This window comes from Haliotis cracherodii, unplaced genomic scaffold (assembly GCF_022045235.1).
Source record: "Haliotis cracherodii isolate W230 unplaced genomic scaffold, xgHalCrac1.p SCAF_5, whole genome shotgun sequence".
NCBI lineage: Eukaryota > Metazoa > Mollusca > Gastropoda > Lepetellida > Haliotidae > Haliotis > Haliotis cracherodii.
In genome coordinates this window covers 70293969-70316049 of record NW_027266308.1, presented here as the reverse complement: position 1 = coordinate 70316049, position 22081 = coordinate 70293969, and the positions used below count along the sequence as shown (strand labels likewise).

Genomic DNA, 22081 nt, shown 5'->3' with positions numbered 1-22081 from the left:
TATCCAAATTATAATAGCAGATATGTTTTAGGCAGTTTGTTCTTTACATGGAAGTATCTTATCAGCCAGGAGTAATCAGTGTGTCTGGGATGGCCAGCGTTATCTGAACATAATGTTTATTTGACAACTAAAATAGAGTAAAATTGATAATAAAATGTAGGCTTGTTCAGAGCAAGCCCTGAGGGGTCTATCAGTTCTGTCACAATCTGTGCTGAAACTGGCCTAGACTGCTATGTTTTAGTAGTTCTTCTGTCACTACGTATCTGGTGACAGCGAGTACGAAACTAGGCTCGGAGCGGAAGTGGGGTCGTTTGCGTTTTCATGTAGTTATTTTTCTATGTTAATGCCATGAATATGTGAATATTATAATTATGTTGCCATGGTTACGGTGTCTGCTCTTCTCTGCCATGTATCTGTTCATCTGTCAGCGCTAGGCTCGGTACAGTCTGGTGTCGTTCACCCATTACATGTAAAGCCACTTCACTTTCGATATCTCAAAGTGCCAAACTGTAAGTTATAATGTTCTAATGTAAAGTACGCCCCTCTCCGCAATGTTGTGGAAGCAGTGGAATCAGCATAATCGAAGCCACGTGTCAACTCACTCACTCCAGGATTTTAAGATTTTTTGAAACCATGAGACAGGACACATTTCGAGGAAGCCCCTTTAGTTACTTAGAAGTCACTGTAACCTGACTATTGTGTTCCCCACCGGACTGTGCTGGCCTCCCCTCTAACACTAACACCACCCGAACACCGGGCAAGTGCAATACAAAGACTCATGCATGAACAGAGTGGGGTACCTCCTGTTTATAGACTCTTTTCGATTGTTCATATCTCTGAACTCAGATGGGCGAACCACGGAGCCTTCGGTTGCACAGAAGAAACAAGGTATAGGTCTTTTACTTTTTATTTTTCCCGGCATGCAGTGCGCCGTGCCGACTTCCGGCATATCGTTGTACCCTGTGTTAGCATGACCTACTAGCCTCTCATTATGTTCTTAATATGGTTTCATGTCTTACAACGTCGTGTTCATGTGTTTGTTTGAATGCCTCCTTTGCACGAAATGCACGTGTCTCACTTCCGTGGTGGCCACAAATTGTTTGATATACTCCTCCATTAGCCGTCACAACTAACATGGCGCGCTCCCTCTAACACTCATCAGTAGCTCTGACATTCCTGCTGTATACAGTGTTGTCGGTAATTTGCTGACATTATAAAACAACACATAACACGTCCACATTATCAGTATAATTTCTCAGGGAGTTGAAAGACACGCAACTGTGACTTGTCCCTCCCATGTACTGCAGCAAGCGTACCCGGAACTTGATGGCCGCCATGACGCCAGGCGCACATGCCTCGCTACGCCGCCGTGACTGTAGCTGCTGTCCATGTCTTTTTGTTCCTTTTGAACCACGTTTTTAAAGTAGTGTAATGTCCAGGAAGAAAGGAAACTGAGATTTAGTTAAATCCATATTAAACTTATTCTGACCACCCAAATCCACGCCCAAACCCTCCTTCCGCTTGTATTGTCTGCTCCCTGTTGTAACCTGCACACCTGGTAGCTGCTGGCAGGGGTGTGCACCATGAACACTGCACCATTGTAGGGGTGTAAGAAGCGTTAGCATGTACAGCACTCCCCCTCTCTCTCTCTCTCTCTCACTCAACTGTGTCGCGTCACAACAGTCTCTGCACATCAGTCCACACATTGTCTAACATCAAGTTTGTCCCGTCACATTAGTCCACACACAGTCTAACATCAACTGTGTCACGTCACATCAGTCCACACATTGTCTAACATCAACTGTGTCACGTCACATCACTCTACACATAGCCTAACATCAACTGTGTCACGTCACATCAGTCCACACATAGTCTAACATCAACTGTGTCACGTCACATTAGTCCACACACAGTCTAACATCAACTGTGTCACGTCACATCAGTCCACACATTGTCTAACATCAACTGTGTCACGTCAGATCACTCTACACATAGCCTAACATCAACTGTGTCACGTCACATCAGTCCACACATTGTCTAACATCAAGTGTGTCCCGTCACATCACTCTACACATAGCCTAACATCAAGTGTGTCACGTCACATCACTCTACACATAGTCTAACATCAACTTTGTCCCGTCACATCACTCTACACATAGCCTAACATCAACTGTGTCACGTCACATCACTCTACACATAGTCTAACATCAACTGTGGCCCGTCACATCACTCTACACATAGCCTAACATCAACTGTGTCACGTCACATCACTCTACGCATAGCCTAACATCAACTGTGTCACATCACATCAGTCCACACATTGTCTAACATCAACTGTGTCACGTCACATCACTCCACACTTTGTCTAACATCAACTGTGTCACGTCACATCAGTTCACACATAGTAAAACATCAACTTTGTCCCGTCACATCAGTTCACACATAGTCTAACATCAACTTTGCCCCGTCACATCAGTCCACACATAGTCTAACATCAACTTTGCCCCGTCACATCAGTCCACACATAGTCTAACATCAACTGTGTCACGTCACATCAGTTCACACATAGTAAAACATCAACTTTGTCCCGTCACATCAGTCCACACATAGTCTAACATCAACTTTGTCCCGTCACATCAGTCCACACATTGTCTAACATCAACTTTGTCCCGTCACATCAGTCCACACATAGTCTAACATCAACTTTGTCCCGTCACATCAGTCCACACATAGTCTAACATCAACTTTGTCCCGTCACATCAGTCCACACATAGTCTAACATCAACTTTGTCCCGTCACATCAGTCCACACATAGTCTAATATCAACTGTGACCCGTCACATCAGTCCACACATAGTAAACCATCAACTGTGCCCCGTTACATCACTCTACACATTGTTTAACATCAACTGTGTCGCGTCACAGATGTCTGTCACCTGGCAACCACTGCTTCCTCCACGTGGCCGTCGACGACGTGGTAAGACCGTCACGGTCTACGCTGTTTGATGGGGCACCCTTCCGCTTTGCTTGTGTATGCGCCATTGCTTCCCCTGTCGTAGCCAGCTTGTCGACCCTCCCCGTTCTTCCTCCCCCTCTCCTCGTCAGGTGACATGTTGGCCAGTGTGGCTCTTAACCATCAGATCATCATTCATGTTAATCCTCTTTGATTCAAAATAAGTTATGTAAATTAAAGATGGCAATGTGAAACTTAACGTTTAGTGTTGAAACACGTGACGATATACGCCGTGACCTTGACCTCGGGTGCAGCCGCAACTGACAGGTGCTCTACCTTCCTTTGTCCTCGCACAGACACATTCTTCCAGTCCCGGCCAGTGTGGAACCCGGCTCTTACCCTCGCCAACACACCCGAGCCGAAAAAGCATCGTAAGAGGCCGGAGCGAACATGTAAATCACTTTATCAATCCCGCCATTCCCAAGCCAATGATGCAAACTGTATAAGATCTTCACAATTGTGTCTCCACAAACGAGTCAGCTTTTGATGATGTTGTACAATCTGCGTAATAAGTTGTAGGTGTAGCGTTGCTATGAAAACGTATAGATGTTAGCGTTGCCCTTGCGAAGGCGAAGGTATCACATAGGTGGTGAGCCGGGTCGTTGCTTTTAGCCCAGTTTAGTTAAACGCTTTGCTGTCTCCCTTAGCATCTCTACAAATAGTTAAAAAAACCGGTTCAGAGACAAGGACCAGGAGATTTGAAATGAAAACAGTGGAAATGTATGATCGCTTGACATTCTGTTCCAACGCTATATTAAACATATTTACGAGTTCCAGTTTCTTGAACCGGTTTACGTGTAGTGCGGTGAGCCTTGCCAGTTTCAGTTTCTAGAACCGGTTTCAGTGTAGTGGGTCTGCGATTGCTTAATGGCGGAGCTTGGATGTGTCCCAGCAAACATCATGGCGTCATCACGTGGTCTCTACCGGATACCTCAAGTCTAAAATACATGACATCCCGACAGAAATCAGATGGAAATTTTATCTCCGTATTGTCATCAGGAAGTGTGTGTGTCCCAAGATACCTTTATTAAGTGACCATTTCGAAATAAAGCAACGACCCGGCAGAACGAGAGCGTGAGGCCCGTACACCAATCATCCAGTGACTTGGGAATGGCTTTTGACATTTGGTTCATAATGATCCGTAATTTGTAAATCAGATTTCTTTGTAATAATAATTCCATGATAATCATTATATGACTTAGTCTGTTGCATTTGTAAACCAAACCCTTAAGGTGTTGATCTTAACATTTAGTTTTAATACACATGACTCTGTAGATTGTCACCCATAAGGTCCTGACTGCTCTCCTCAAAGATTTAATAGTCATTTGATGATATCCCTATAGCAGACTTTTCTCATCCCACGTGTCTCCGCCCATTACATGCACAGACACCAACAAGAGCTGCGTGGAGGAGCGAGAGGCGGCTCTGACCCAGGACAGCCAGGAGCCGAATGCCAACATCTACATCCCCCGCTGTCAGGAGGACGGGAAGTGGACGAAGGCCCAGTGCCACGAGGCCACCCAGTACTGCTGGTGCGTGGAGGAGGCCACAGGCATGCCCATCCCGGGAACATCCACACACGCGGTGGAACCCAACTGTTCTATCAGCGAAGACAGGCCTATGAAGGGTGAGTGGATGAAGGGTGAGTTTATCTGGAACTAGCTTCCGTTTATTTGATGGCGGCGGTATGAGTTGCAGAAGCCGAGACACAGACACGAGACGAGAGTCTGACCCCAAGTAATGCACACGAGTGGCACGGTCCAGTTTTGCAGGAGATACCAGAGTAGCGCTGTCACCTTGAGCAGTATAGATGTACATGTGTTCTGTGTGGCATACGCCTGTCAAAACTGTTGTGGTGTCCATATTCTATAAGTGGGTTTAGACACATCTGTGGTGAACAGAAGAAATTGCGACACCCTGAGACCTGTTGATTTGATACGGATGATGGGTAATGGGATGGAGGGGGGCAGGGATGCGGAGCCATTAAGTGAAATCTACGATGTCATTTTGGAGCGTTACCACACATGCACAGGGGAACGGGGGTTGTATGTGGAGGAGAACATGGGGATTATGTGGACAGGAGAACGGGGTTGAATATGGAGGGGAACAACGTCTCGAGTAACCAGAAGAACAAAGGCGTACAATATACGAGATGTGTACGTGTGTGTACTGTGGTTGTAGGCGCGTATGTCGTTGCAGGTTGCCCGCTGAGCCAGAAACGCCGCTTCCTTGCTGACCTGATGGCCGACCTGAGCGAGGAGAAGGGGGCCCAGGGAGCCAATGCATCAGCTATCAGGTCCAATGAATCAAATAATCCCCACACCAAATTATAAAAAGTCTCGTCGGGCAGAATGCTGACGAAAGCGTAAAATGCACAGAGGGGCGAGCTATTTCAATATGTACATCTTATCGCAATCATTTAAACACATGATAAAAATTGTCAGTGAAACGAACAGACAAAGTGGTATAATAGAGTACAATGTGAGTCTGTGAGAGTAAAAGGCTAAAGCGTTGGCTCGTCTCGTCATACACAGTGTGTGGAACTTGTTTCCATTGCTGCGTTTTGACTTGAACATTCCTTGAAGCGGAGAAAAGCGGTCAGTAGCTGTAGTATTTGGTTAAAACTACTCGATGCTTGGAATTACAAAGAAACAAAAATAACCGATGGCGTTGTAGGTCGCCCTTGGAGACGAAGGGACTGAGCGAGATGGAGATGGTCGCCCGGTGGAAGCTAGCAACACTCGACGCCAACAGCAATGGGGTGAGTTCTCAACGCCAGGTGGGTATTCTGCCGTACTGTAGGTCTCCAGTTTGTCAAGCGACAGACAATGCCAGTCAGGTGGTCAGGATGGCCGCTCTTACAATATCAATCAAGATCACTCACAGGTCATCAACCCTTTGGAGGGTTATGTCCACCCCTGTATGTATGTTCACCCCTGCATGTATTTCCACCTGTGTATGTATGTCCACCCTGTGTATGTATGTCACCTCTGTATGTATGTCCACCCTCTATGTTTTTCCACCTCTGTATGTATGTCCACCCCTTGTATGTATGTCAACCTGTATGTACGTCATCCCTCTGTATGTATGTCCACCTCTGTATGTATGTCCACCTCTGTATGTATGTCCACCCTCTGTATGTATGTCCACCTCTATGTTTTTCCACCTCTGTATGTATGTCCACCCCTTGTATGTATGTCAACCTGTATGTACGTCATCCCTCTGTATGTATGTCCACCTCTGTATGTTTGTCCACCTCTGTATGTATGTCCACCCTCTGTATGTATGTCCACCTCTGTATGTATGTCCACCCTCTGTATGTATGTCCACCTCTGTATGTATGTCCACCTCTGTATGTATGTCCACCTCTGTATGTATGTCACCTCTGTATGTATGTCCACCTGTATGTACGTCATCCCTCTGTATGTATGTCCACCTCTGTATGTATGTCCACCTCTGTATGTATGTCCACCTGTATGTACGTCATCCCTCTGTATGTATGTCTACCCTCTGTATGTATGTCCATCTCTGCATGTATGTCAACCCTCTGTATGTATGTCCACCTCTGTGTGTATGTCCACCCTCTATATGTATGCCCACCTCTGTATGTATGTCCACCCTCTGTATGTATGTCCACCTCTGTATGTATGTCCACCCTCTGTATGTATGTCCACCGCTGTATGTATGTCCACCTCTGTATGTATGTCCACCTGTATGTACGTCATCCCTCTGTATGTATGTCCACCCTCTGTATGTATGTCCACCTCTGTATGTATGTCCACGCTCTGTATGTATGTCCACCCTCTGTATGTATGTCACCTCTGTATGTACGTCATCCCTCTGTATGCATGTCAACCCTCTGTATGTATGTCCACCTTCTGTATGTATGTCCATCTTCTGTATGTATGTCCACATCTGTATGTATGTCCACCCTCTGTATGTATAGCCGCCCTCTGTATGTATGCCCACCCTCTCTATGTATGTCCACCTCTGTATGTATGTCCACCTCTGTATGTATTTCCACCCTCTGTATGTATAGCCACTCTCTGTATGTATGTCCACCCTCTGTATGTATGTCCACCCTCTGTGTTTATGGCCACCCTCTGTGTGTATGTCCACCCTCTGTGTGTATGTCCACCCTCTGTATGTATGTGCACCTTCTGTATGTATTTGCACCCTCTGTATGTATGTCCACCCTCTGTATGTATGTCCATCCTCTGTTTGTATGTGCACCTTCTGTATGTATTTGCACCCTCTGTGTGTATGTCTACCCTTTGTATGTATGTGCACCTTCTGTATGTATTTGCACCCTCTGTATGTATGTCCACCCTCTGTATGTATGTCCACCCTCTGTTTGTATGTGCACCTTCTGTATGTATTTGCACCCTCTGTATGTATGTCCACCCTCTGTATGTATGTGCACCTCTGTATGTATGGCCACCACCCGTATGTATGTCCACTTCTGTAAAAAAAATTCAACCTCTGTATGTTTGTCCACCTCTGCCACAGCCTGCAGGTTATTGCTTCCAGCTCTAGACGTCTCACAACAATTATCTCCTGGTAATTGCTTCCAGCTCTAGATGTCTCGCAGCAGTTGTCTCCTGGTTATTGCTTCCAGCACTAGATGTCTCGCAGCAGTTGTCTGCTGGTTATTGCTTCCAGTTGTAAATATCTCGCTGCAGTTGTCTCCTGGTAATTGGTTCAAGCTCTAGATGTCTAGCAGCAGTTGTCTGCTGGTTATTGCTTCTAGCTCTAGATGTCTCGCAGCAGTTGTCTGTTGGTTATTGCTTCCAGCTCTAGATGTCTCGCAGCAGTTGTCTGTTTGTTATTGCTTCCAGCTCTAGATGTCTTGCAGCAGTTGTCTGTTGGTTATTGCTTCCAGCTCTAGATGTCTCGCAGCAGTTGTCTGCTGGTTATTGCTTCCAGCTGTAGATGTCTTGCAGCAGTTGTCTGTTGGTTATTGCTTCCAGCTCTAGATGTCTCGCAGCAGTTGTCTGTTGGTTATTGCTTCCAGCTCTAGATGTCTCGCAGCAGTTGTCTGTTGGTTATTGCTTCCAGCTCTAGATGTCTCGCAGCAGTTGTCTCCTGGTTATTGCTTCCAGCTGTAGATGTCTTGCAGCAGTTGTCTGCTGGTTATTGCTTCCAGCTCTAGATGTCTCGCAGCAGTTGTCTGTTGGTTATTGCTTCCAGCTCTAGATGTCTCCCAGCAGTTGTCTGTTGGTTATTGCTTCCAGCTCTAGATGTCTCGCAGCAGTTGTCTGCTGGTTATTGCTTCCAGCTGTAGATGTCTTGCAGCAGTTGTCTGTTGGTTATTGCTTCCAGCTCTAGATGTCTCGCAGCAGTTGTCTGTTGGTTATTGCTTCCAGCTCTAGATGTCTCGCAGCAGTTGTCTGTTGGTTATTGCTTCCAGCTCTAGATGTCTCGCAGCAGTTGTCTGCTGGTTATTGCTTCCAGCTGTAGATGTCTTGCAGCAGTTGTCTGGTGGTTATTGCTTCCAGCTCTAGATGTCTCGCAACAGTTGTCTGTTGGTTATTGCTTCCAGCTCTAGATGTCTCGCAACAGTTGTCTGTTGGTTATTGCTTACAGCTCTAGATGTCTCGCAGCAGTTGTCTGCTGGTTATTGCTTCCAGCTCTAGATGTCTTGCAGCAGTTGTCTGGTGGTTATTGCTTCCATCTCTAGATGTCTCGCAGCAGTTGTCTGTTGGTTATTGCTTCCAGCTCTAGATGTCTTGCAGCAGTTGTCTGTTGGTTATTGCTTCCAGCTCTAGATGTCTAGCAGCAGTTGTCTGTTGGTTATTGCTTCCAGCTCTAGATGTCTCGCAACAGTTGTCTGTTGGTTATTGCTTCCAGCTCTAGATGTCTCGCAGCAGTTGTCTGTTGGTTATTGCTTCCAGCTCTAGATGTCTCGCAGCAGTTGTCTGCAGGTAATTGCTTCCAGCTCTAGATGTATTGCAGAAGTTGTGTGCAGGTTATTGCTTCCAGCTCTAGACGTCTCACCACAGTTATCTCCTGGTTATTGCTTCCAGCTCTAGATGTCTCGAAGGAGTTGTCTGCTCGTAATTGCTACTCTTATCGCAGCTCGCTTCATTCCTGAGTTGAGCCTAGGCTGAGAAAACACAAATTATGCTTTCCTGAAGGTGTTAAGGGCGAGATAGTGGCACCGCGATGTAATGCTGCGATTGACACGCTGCCACAAACAACCCAGAGATGAGCTTCTCGCCTGAATAAGATGAATGCCATCCTCCGACCTCGTCCGTGATCTGGTGGTAGAGCATCCGTCCGAAGATCGTGATTCTATCCCCGGCGGCGTCATACCAAAAGACGTTAAAATATGGTACTTGTTGTTACCCCGCCAGGCGCTCGGCATGCAGGGGCATTATGTATCATTCGTCCCTTGTTTCAGATACTTGAGAGGAAAGAATGGAAAAAATTGCGGAAAACTAACTTGAAAAATAAGAAATATCCTCGCAAGTGTCGGCGAAACTTCCTCCGCTATTGCGACGCGAACAGCGATCAGCGAGTGGAATTCGACGAGTGGAAAGACTGTCTTGGTCTCAATCGCAAGGGTAAACCGATCCTACTGTACTCAAGGGGTTGGAGGTGTACGTCTTGTATCTGTTAACATATTCTAAGAGAAAAATGTTTAGTCTACGCTAACATTATTTATAATATCAATTTAGAAATTGAGCGTGGGCGGCTGTTTAATATTCTGCGGGAATGTAGAAATTGTACTTTGCAGTATGCAAAAGTGGAAAGATCCTGTATCCTTAGGTTTGTAAAGGAATCTGAAATACGATTATCAATAGGTACTATGTGTAATGTTAATATGCTATTTCTTACACGTATATAGTGTACACTCGTGTGTACATTGTCATATGGATGTACACAAAGGCCTGCGGTCTACACCGGAAATATAATAAGATATAAATAAGAATGTTTGGGGTTTGGGGTTGTCATATTATTGTTTTGTTACGGAAACACTATTTACTCATTCGCTCACCCCGGCAGTTCTGTCTATCACATTGAAATAGAGATAGTGAGGCAGTGGAAAATCGAGAATGGTGGCATCGCAACGGGGGCCTTATCTCGAACCTAACTCTGTCTTCGCTGGTGTCTTGTGTTTTGTATCGGCATGTTTGTTTGTTCCAGATAATTATAACGTGTTGCCCGGGGTGGACCGCCGCGGCAAGAAAAATCCTTTTAGTAAGTACCTCCACGATCGATGATGTGACGGTAGTGGTATACATCAGGGTATTGACATCACTCCCAGATACCCCTGCGCTCTGACCCAACTGAAAGTACACACAGACTGTAAATGCAATGTCGGACCTGCTGGTTGTGAGTGGAAAACTCGCCAAACTATCCTGCACCGTGATCCGTCACTCTGAATGACTGCCATGCGAGACTGCCACCCTGTTCCGGCGATTCTGTTCGCCCAATGCCTTCCAGGCCTTAGTTGTAGATGTGCGTCAGTGTTGAACTAGTCGTGCAGACGCGCCTCCGGCCTGTACACAGGTGTACTGTATGTAATTTATAGAGTGCATATAACTTATTTCGTTTTAGATGGTTTTGTTGTTGCCTTGTCAATAGGGTGCCTGCTGTGAGTTACCATAACATTTATTTATTGCACAAGATCTCGCCGGCAGGCACGTGTTACTCTGCACGTGTATCATATTGCCTGCTGTGTCACAGAGACGAGGTGGGATGCCGTACCTGCTGCCGTTCCTTCTTCCCCTGCTAGCACCCGCCTCGATCCCTGCTCCTGCATGACCCCTCACCTCTGCATGACCTCTCACCTCTGCATGAACCTTCACAGAAATTCACTGTGGTTAACCTCCCCTTGACGACCTCCCTCTCCGGGCAAGCCTCACTCTCGTTTCTGTCAACATCCCCGTCTTTTTCACTCTATTAATTTTCGACAAATGAATTTCAAAATTTCTAATCTTCGGCGGCGATAGTGAAACAATCTCTCATTCTTTTTAAGAAAATAGTAACTATCTGTCTAAATTTAATGGTATTTCGGAAAAAAGCACCAGTTTCTCAGTGATATTACAACGCTTCAGAAAAGTATGCTCACTCTGCCCCTCTCTTTTCAGTGGATCAGTTGACATGAGGGCTTGCCCGGAGACTACCCGCTATTTCCGGTCCGAGCGGTGCGCATGTGCAGTAGCTGACACTCGGTGCTTGCATCATTGTATGAGACCTTGGCAATATTGTGTGACAGTGTGGCGTATTGTGAAGCTCGGGCCTCTGTTGACAAGGCGGCAGTGAACTGTCCTGTGATAGGGCGTGACATACAATAAGGAGAGACGTGTTGAGATATGGACAAAGCAGGTGCTTGGAAAGTGGTCATCCCCCAGGGTGTTAGACACAACGTACCAGCCTTCTCACTTCACTGCAGTAGTGGCGTGTATATATGGCCATCATTATACACATGTGCCTGGAGGCGGGACAACCATGGGTTGTCACTGACTTGCAACGCTGGTGATGTTGACGACCACAATGATGCCTGCACCGACGCCAACTGCCTCCACGACAAGAGGGAACAAGCAAGCCGATCATGCACTTTTTGAACAAATACTGATTGCTCCTGTGTGAAATCCATGTGCACATGTGTGATGTTCGTTTGCGAACCAGTTAGAAATCTCCATTATCTTAAAGAAAAGTTTTTTGTAAAAGACTTTCTGTCGGTGGCCTGTGTTCAAACACGACTGAGAGGATATGTGATGAGTGTCTACCCACAGCTTCTCCGCCAAGGATTTAAATAGTTTGAATATTGTGTATCCTGTTTCCACGTGACATAGCTTATGTTGAATATACATTGTCATACGATCGTATTGAAATCCAAGATGTCCGTTTGTCCATACATGTATGATGACGTCACAGATGTGGCTGTTTTCATACATTAGTATATGTATGATGACGTCACATAATCGGCTGTGTCCGTATACCGGTAGTTGTAGGACTGATTCGTGACACCATAAACCCACAGCTGCAGACGTAGCTTGAACAGCCTGGCATGGCATTGCCAGAGAACCGGTAAACATCAGTCTCAAATGTTTTCTGTTGCACATTCAAAATGTTAGAACTAATTAAGAGGGTTACATCTGACGGATTCCCAACTGAGTTTCACGTCGCCCGTGTCCGACGTCTGTCAAATCACCAGGCTGACCTGTGCACCATGGCGATCCTGGACACTGCACCAAGTAGGTTTATGGTGAAGCTGTTTCCTGTTGTTTGAAGATGTGACATTTCCTAACCCCTGTCGTCGCCTCAAGTCGCCGCCCACATACACATTGGCCTTTTGCGCTTAGCGAGTTATTGCTTCATAAGAATGCTTTGAAATTGTTATCTATATCTGTCCAGGCACTGTCTGTCATGTTTAGAGTAATATTAAATATATTTCTGCCGTGAAGGACACATGTGCTTCTTTTCTGTATATCTTAAGCGATTCCTTAATTGTGATCTATTTGTTTCTGTCAATTTAACGTGTGATGAGATTGAAACTGTCAACATAACATGTGATCACAATGGAACTGTCCACTTAACGTATGATCGCTTTGTATACGTCAATATAACATGTCATCACTTTATATACGTCAATTTATCATGTGATCACGTTTATAACTATCAACATAACAAATGATCACTTTGTATCTATCAGTTTAACGCGTGATCACATTAAAACTGTCCCCTTAACCGTGATCACATTGGGGCTATCAATTCAAATTGTGACCATGTTGTAACTGTCATTTTAACTTGTGTCCGTTGCGAATGTGTTGTATTCTATTTTCTGCCCCGAATGGGGTCACGTGATTGTCGCGTGATGTATCTTCCAGTCTTTGTGAATAGGAGTGGAGCAGCGATTTCTCACATATGTTTTTGTTGTTGAAATCTAAATAAAGTTTAAACTTTTTCTCCGTTTTCCATTTTAAGTAGCTTCAAACGTTAGGCAATACCTTGCCTGTGTGCAGTTACTTCATACTTCAAACACGTGAGTCTAAGGTCTAATAAATCTAAAAATCTTTTTCAAGGCCAGGACATCATACAGAGGGATGTCGTCATGTGTGCAGATGCAACAACAAGTAGTAGATGCAACACCAAGTAGTAGATGAATGAAACACCAAGTAGTAGATGCAACACCAAGTAGTAGATGCAACACCAAGTAGTAGATGCAACAACAAGTAGTAGATGAATGAAACACCAAATAGTAGATGCAACACCAAGTAGTAGATGCAACACCAAGTAGTAGATGCAACACCAAGTAGTAGATGAAACACCAAGTAGTAGATGCAACACCAAGTAGTAGATGCAACACCAAGTAGTAGTAGATGCAACACCAAGTAGTAGATGCAACACCAAGTAGTAGATGAAACACCAAGTAGTAGATGCAACACCAAGTAGTAGATGCAACACCAAGTAGTAGATGCAACAACAAGTAGTAGATGAAACACCATGTAGTAGATGCAACACCAAAAAGTAGATGCAACACCAAGTGGTAGATGCAACACCAAGTAGTAGGTGCAACACCAAATAGTAGATGCAACACCATGTAGTAGGTGCAACACCAAATAGTAGATGCAACACCAAGTAGTAGGTGCAACACCAAGTAGTAGATGCAACACCAAATAGTAGATGCAACACCTAAAAGTAGATGCAACACCAAGTGGTAGATGCAACACCAAGTAGTAGAATCAACACCAAGTAGTAGATGCAACACCAAGTAGTAGATGCAACACCAAGTAGTAGATGCAACACCAAGTAGTAGAATCAACACCAAGTAGTAGATGCAACAACAAGTAGTAGATGCAACACCAAGTAGTAGATGCAACACCAAGTAGTAGTAGATGCAACACCAAGTAGTAGATGCAACACCAAGTAGTAGTTGCAAAACCAAGTAGTAGATGCAAAACCGAGTAGTAGATGCAACACCATGTAGTAGGTGCAACACCATGTAGTAGGTGCAACACCAAGTAGTAGGTGCAACACCAAGTAGTAGTAGATGCAACACCAAATAGTAGATGCAACACCAAGTAGTAGATGCAACACCAAGTAGTAGATGCAACACCAAGTAGTAGATGCAAAACCAAGTAGTAGATGAAACACCAAGTAGTAGATGAAACACCAAGTAGTAGGTGCAAAACCAAGTAGTAGATGCAACACCATGTAGTAGGTGCAACATCAAGTAGTAGTAGATGCAACACCAAATAGTAGATGCAACACCAAGTAGTAGATGCAACACCAAGTAGTAGATGCAACACCAAGTAGTAGATGCAACACCAAGTAGTAGGTGCAACACCAAGTAGTAGATGCAAAACCATGTAGTAGATGCAACACCAAGTAGTAGATGAAAGACCAAGGAGTAGATGCAACACCAAGTAGTAGATGCAACACCAAATAGTAGATGCAACACCAAGTAGTAGATGCAACACCAAGTAGTAGATGCAACACCAAGTAGTAGATGCAACACCAAATAGTAGATGCAACACCAAGTAGTAGATGCAACAGCAAGTAGTAGATGCAAAACCAAGTAGTAGATGCAACACCAAGTAGTAGATGCAACACCAAGTAGTAGGTGCAACACCAAGTAGTAGTAGATGCAACACCAAGTAGTAGATGCAACACCATGTAGTAGGTGCAACACCATGTAGTAGGTGCAACACCAAGTAGTAGGTGCAACACCAAGTAGTAGGTGCAACACCAAGTAGTAGTAGATGCAACACCAAATAGTAGATGCAACACCAAGTAGTAGATGCAACACCAAGTAGTAGATGCAACACCAAGTAGTAGATGCAAAACCAAGTAGTAGATGAAACACCAAGTAGTAGATGCAAAACCAAGTAGTAGATGCAACACCATGTAGTAGGTGCAACACCATGTAGTAGGTGCAACACCAAGTAGTAGTAGATGCAACAACAAGTAGTAGATGCAACACCAAGTAGTAGATGCAACACCAAGTAGTAGTAGATGCAACACCAAGTAGTAGATGCAACACCAAGTAGTAGTTGCAAAACCAAGTAGTAGATGCAACACCATGTAGTAGGTGCAACACCAAGTAGTAGGTGCAACACCAAGTAGTAGATGCAACACCAAATAGTAGATGCAACACCAAATAGTAGATGAAACACCAAGTAGTAGTAGGTGCAACACCAAGTAGTAGGTGCAACACCAAGTAGTAGTAGATGCAACACCAAATAGTAGATGCAACACCAAGTAGTAGATGCAACACCAAGTAGTAGATGCAACACCATGTAGTAGATGAAACACCATGTAGTAGGTGCAACACCAAGTAGTAGGTGCAACACCAAGTAGTAGTAGATGCAACACCAAATAGTAGATGCAACACCAAGTAGTAGATGCAACACCAAGTAGTAGATGCAACACCAAGTAGTAGATGCAACACCAAGTAGTAGATGCAACACCATGTAGTAGATGCAAAACCAAATAGTAGGTGCAACACCAAGTAGTAGATGCAACACCAAGTAGTAGGTGCAACACCAAGTAGTAGATGCAATACCAAGTAGTAGTAGATGCAACACCAAGTAGTAGATGCAACACCAAGTAGTAGGTGCAACACCAAGTACAAGGTGCAACACCAAGTAGTAGATGCAACACCAAGTAGTAGTAGATGCAACACCAAATAGTAGATGCAACACCAAGTAGTAGATGCAACACCAAATAGTAGATGCAACACCAAGTAGTAGATGCAACACCAAATAGTAGATGCAACACCAAGTAGTAGATGCAACACCAAGTAGTAGATGCAACACCAAGTAGTAGATGCATCAATAAGTCTGCATCAATAAGTCTGCAAACTGAAGTGTTGATATGTTTGATCAGAATATAGCAGTATTGTATAAGTTGATCAGGAGAGTGGAGTGAGTAAGTGAGTTTGGACTGGTGCCGCTTTGAATTATATTCCTGTTATATCAGGACTTGTTGACCACTTCTGTGAAACCCACACGGACGGCCTTGAACGACTGGGCCATCCGTGTCCCCGGTAGATGAAAGTGTTGCATGAGATGATTAGTACGAAGCAGGATAAGCTTAGTTTATCTTAGTTGATCTGAAGGATGAAATTGACCCCAAGTATATCAAAAGGTTGAAGTAAGTATGTGTCTATAATATACAGGGGCAGAGCTTCTCCTGTCAGTGTATCGGCTGGGTGAGATTGACCCCAAGTATATCAAAAGGTTGAAGTAAGTATGTGTCTATAATATACAGGTGCGGAGCTTCTCCTGTCAGTGTATCGGCTGGGTGAGATTGACCCCAAGTATATCAAAAGGTTGAAGTAAGTATGTGTCTATAATATACAGGTGCGGAGCTTCTCCTGTCAGTGTATCGGCTGGGTGAGATTGACCCCAAGTATATCAAAAGGTTGAAGTAAGTATGTGTCTATAATATACAGGGGCGGAGCTTCTCCTGTCAGTGTATCGGCTGGGTGAGATTGACCCCAAGTATATCAAAAGGTTGAAGTAATTATGTGTGTATAACATACACGGGCGGAGCTTCTCCTGTCAGTGTATCGGCTGGGTGAGATTGTGCGGCGTGTTTATCCACAAGAGGAAACTGTTCCGTATGTTTATCAGTCGCTTGAGATTTGTTAATGTGAATTTTGTTGAATATCATGCACGGCTGCAATCTTGATTCGGGGAATACGTTCTCTGCAGTTGGATGATAAGCACTTCATTAGCAAGCGGTGAAGGAACAAACGCGACCATGGCCTCCTAAAGTACATCCCCAAGGTGCCCCACCAATTGAGGCACTAATCCTCCAAGCGAGCTCGCTCAGCATGTTCCCAATCTGGGGCGCCCACATGACAATACATACAGTATTCTTCTTCACGGGATGGTGTCGACGTGAATTCACACACTGATGATACACCTGTACGGGATGCTACAGACAGTAATGATACACCTGTACGGGGTGCTACAGACAGTGATGATACACCTGTACGGGATGCTACAGACAGTAATGATACACCTGTACGGGGTGCTACAGACAGTGATGATACACCTGTGCGGGGTGCTACAGACAGTGATGATACACCTGTACGGGATGCTACAGACAGTGATGATACACCTGTACAGGGTGCTACAGACAGTAATGATACACCTGTACGGGGTGCTACAGACAGTGATGATACACCTGTACGGGATGCTACAGACAGTTATGATACACCTGTACGGGGTGCTACAGACAGTGATGATACACCTGTACGGGATGCTACAGACAGTAATGATACACCTGTACGGGGTGCTACAGACAGTGATGATACACCTGTATGGGATGCTACAGACAGTAATGATACACCTGTACGGGGTGCTACAGACAGTGATGATACACCTGTGCGGGGTGCTACAGACAGTGATGATACACCTGTACGAAGTGTTACAGATAAAAGGGGATGATACACCTTTACGGGGTGCTACAGATAACAGGGAATTATACACCTTTACGGGGTGCTAGAGATAAAAGAGGATGATACACCTGTATGAGGTGCTACAGATAAGAGGGGATGATACACCTGTACGAAGTGCTACAGATAAAAGGGGATGATACACCTGTACGGGGTTCTACAGGCGGGGATGATACACCTGTACGAAGTGCTACAGATAAAAGGGGACGATACACCTGTACGGGGTTCTACAGGCGGGGATGATACACCTGTAAGAAGTGCTACAGATAAAAGCGGACGATACACCTGTACGGGGTGCTACAGGCGGGGATGATACACATGTACGGGGTGCTGCAGATAAAAGGGGATGATACACCTGTACGGGGTGCTTCAGACAGTGATGATACACCTGTGCGAGGTGATGCAGATGAAAGGGGATGATACACCTGTACGGGGTGCTACAGACGGGGATGATACATCTGTACGAGGTGCTACAGACGGGGATGATACACCTGTACCAGGTGCTACAGATAACAGGGGATCATACACCTTTACGGAGTGCTACAGACAGGGATGATACACATGTACGAGGTGCTACAGATAAAAGGGGACGATACACCTGTACGGGTTGCTACAGACGGGGATGATACACCTGTACCAGGTGCTACAGATAACAGGGGATCATACACCTTTGCGGAGTGCTACAGACAGGGATGATACACATGTACGCGGTGCTACAGATAAAAGGGGACGATACACCTGTACGGGGTGCTACAGACTGGGATGATACACCTGTACAAGGTGCTACAGACTGGGATGATACACCTGTATGGGGTGCTACAGACGGGGATGATACATCTGTACGGGGTGCTACATACAGTGATGATACACCTGTACGAAGTGCTACAGATAAAAGGGGATCATACACCTTTAAGGAGTGCTACAGACAGGGATGATGCACCTGTACGAGGTGCTACAGATAAAAGGGGATGATACACCTGTACAAGGTGCTACAGACTGGGATGATACACCTGTATGGGGTGCTACAGACGGGGATGATACATCTGTACGGGGTGCTACATACAGTGATGATACACCTGTACGAAGTGCTACAGATAAAAGGGGATCATACACCTTTAAGGAGTGCTACAGACAGGGATGATACACCTGTACGAGGTGCTACAAACAGGGATGATACACCTGTACGAGGTGCTAAAGATAAAAGCGGATGATGATACACCTGCACGAGTTGCTACAGGAAGACGGGGATGATACACCTGTACAAGTTGCTACAAGAAGACGGGGTTGATACACCTGTACGGGGTGCTACAGACGGGGATGATACACCTGTACAAATTGCTACAAGAAGACGGGTATGATACACCTGTACGGGGTGCTACAGACGGGGATGATACACCTGTACAAGTTGCTACACGAAGACAGATATGATACATCTGTAAGAGTTGCTACAGGAAGACGGATATGATAAACCTGTACGAGGTTGTTGGTCATGAGGCAGAATAGATTAACCCAGGTGGAATTACTTCTGGATATTCCTGCGACATTGTCTGTGGACAAATCCAGCTTTATTAAAGACAGCAGTGACATAAGCCAGTGTAACACATCCCACTGATACTGCACAGAGTCTCGGAGGTACTTGAGGGCAGCAAACTTTCCCATCTGTTGATTTAGTAACCATAGCTACATTAGGGCATGGCTAGGTGCTTGGGGATCATCTCCCTTGATTGTGTCGTCACTGTTGCTTAACAAATGCTGTTTCTCCTGTGACTTAATCCGATGATCACCATGAGGCTTCACATGACCACCTACACACATCCGTTCCGTCTGTCTCCACCAACACACATCCTCTCCGCCGGTCTCCACCAACACACATCCTCTCTGTCGGTCTCCACAAACACACATCCTCTCTGTCGGTCTCCACCAACACACATCCTCTCTGTCGGTCTCCACCAACACACATCCTCTCTGTCGGTCTCCACCAACACACATCCTCTCTGTCGGTCTCCACCAACACACATCCTCTCTGTCGGTCTCCACCAACACACATCCTCTCTGTCGGTCTCCACCAACACACATCCTCTCTGTCGGTCTCCACCAACACACATCCTCTCTGTCGGTCTCCACCAACACACATCCTCTCTGTCGGTCTCCACCAACACACATCCTCTCTGTCGGTCTCCACCAACACACATCCTCTCTGTCGGTCTCCACCAACACACATCCTCTCCGTCGGTCTCCACCAACACACATCCTCTCCGTCGGTCTCCACCAACACACATCCTCTCTGTCGGTCTCCAACAACACACATCCTCTCCGCCCGTCTCCACCAACACACATCCTCTCTGTCGGTCTCCACCAACACACATCCTCTCTGTCGGTCTCCACCAACACACATCCTCTCTGTCGGTCTCCACCAACACACATCCTCTCCGTCGGTCTCCACCAACACACATCCTCTCCGTCGGTCTCCAACAACACACATCCTCTCCGTCGGTCTCCACCAACACACATCCTCTCCGTCGGTCTCCACCGACACACATCCTCTCCGTCGGTCTCCAACAACACACATCCTCTCCGTCGGTCTCCACCAACACACATCCTCTCCGTCGGTCTCAACCAACACCTCCATTTCAGCGCCATAGTTCACTAAGAAAAACATCAATTTCAGCTTTATTTCATGCCAACATCACTGGAATTGGAGTGGTAGAATCAGTTTCAATATCCAGGCTTAAAAAATCCAGTTAGTAGATGACATCTGCATGCTTTTATATGATATTGATATGTTGACATCTGCATGTCATGGTATGATATTGATATGATGGCGCCTGCATGTTATGGTATGATATTGATATAATGACATCTGCATGTTATGGTATGATATTGATATGATGACATCTGCATGTCATGGTATGATATTGATATGATGACGTCTGCATGTCATGGTATGATATTGATAAGATGACATCTGTATGTTATGGTATGATATTGATATGATGACGTCTGCATGTCATGGTATGATATTGATATGATGACGTCTGCATGTTATGGTATGATATTGATATGATGATGTCTGTATGTTATGGTATGATATTGATATGATGACGTCTGCATGTCATGGTATGATATTGATATGTTGACATATGTATGTTATGGTATGGTATTGATATGATGATGTCTCCCTGTCATGGTATGATATTGATATGATGACGTCTGCATGATATGGTATAATACTGATATGATGGCGTCTGCACGTCTTTGTATGACATTGGTATGATGACGTCTGCATATTATGAGATTAATAAGATGTCATCTGCATCTTTTGGTATGATATTGATATGATGACGTCTGCATCTGATGATATTGATAAGATTACGTCTGCATCTTATGGTATGATATTTCCATAATATGGTATGATATTGGTATGATGACGTCTGCATGTTATGGTATGATATTGATATGATGACGTCTACATGTTATGGTATGATATTGATATGATGATGTCTGCATGTTATGGTATGGTATTGATATGATAACATCTGTATGTTATGGTATGATATTGATATGATGACGTCTGCATGTTATGGTATGATATTGATATGATGATGTCTGTATGTTATGGTATGATATTGATATGATGACGTCTGCATGTCATGGTATGATATTGATATGATGACATCTGTATGTTATGGTATGGTATTGATATGATGATGTCTCCCTGTCATGGTATGATATTGATATGATGACACCTGCATGATATGGTATAATACTGATATGATGGCGTCTGCACGTCTTTGTATGACATTGGTATGATGACGTCTGCATATTATGAGATTAATAAGATGTTATCTGCATCTTTTGGTATGATATTGATATGATGACGTCTGCATGTTATGGTATGATATTGATATGATGACGTCTGCATATTATGGTATGATATTGATATGATGATGTCTGCATGTTATGGTATGATATTGATATGATGACATCTGCATCTTATGGTATGATATTGATATGTTGACGTATGCATGTCATGGTATGATATTGGTATGATGACGTCTGCATATTATGAAATTAATAAGATGACATCTGCACCTTTGGTATGATATTGATATGATGAAGTCTGCATCTGATGATATTGATAAGATTACATCTGCATCTGATGGTATGATATTGATATGATGACATGTGCATGTCATGGTATGATTTTTGTATGATTATGTCTGCATGTTATGGTATGATATTGATATGATGACATCTTCATGCTATGGTCGGATGCTGGCATGTTGACATCTGCATGTCATGGTATGATATTTGTATGATTATGTCTGCATGTTATGGTATGATATTTGTATGATGACGTCTGCATGTTATGGTATGATATTGGTATGATGACGTCTGCATGTTATGGTATGATATTGGTATGATGACGTCTGCATGTCATGGTATGATATTGGTATGATGATGTCTGCATGTTATGGTTTGATATTGGTATGATGACGTCTGCATCTCATGGTATGATATTGGTATGATGATGTCTGCATGTTATGGTGTGATATTGGTATGATGACGTCTGCATGTTATGGTATGATATTGGTATGATGACGTCTGCATGTCATGGTATGATATTGGTATGATGATGTCTGCATGTTA

The 22081-nt window shown here is 44.6% G+C and overlaps 1 protein-coding gene across 9 annotated transcripts in view; it reads left to right on the top strand.

The window, feature by feature from the left end:
- LOC139443064 (SPARC-related modular calcium-binding protein 1-like) overlaps positions 1-12905 on the top strand; it is a 91474-nt gene extending 78569 nt beyond the window's left edge. For 2 of the 9 annotated variants that reach the window (XM_071223986.1, XM_071223984.1), the window contains exons 7-13: positions 814-888; positions 3309-3404; positions 4400-4654; positions 5212-5308; positions 5689-5773; positions 9416-9578; positions 10162-12905. In XM_071223986.1, coding sequence (XP_071080087.1) covers positions 814-888; positions 3309-3404; positions 4400-4654; positions 5212-5308; positions 5689-5773; positions 9416-9578; positions 10162-10238 — 848 coding nt within the window. In that variant the 3' untranslated portion in view covers positions 10239-12905. The remainder of the gene's footprint in view (positions 1-813; positions 889-3308; positions 3405-4399; positions 4655-5211; positions 5309-5688; positions 5774-9415; positions 9579-10161) is intronic. The other 7 variants (XM_071223985.1, XM_071223988.1, XM_071223989.1 and 4 more) reach the window with 7 other exon arrangements.
- Positions 12906-22081: the final 9176 nt, after the last annotated feature.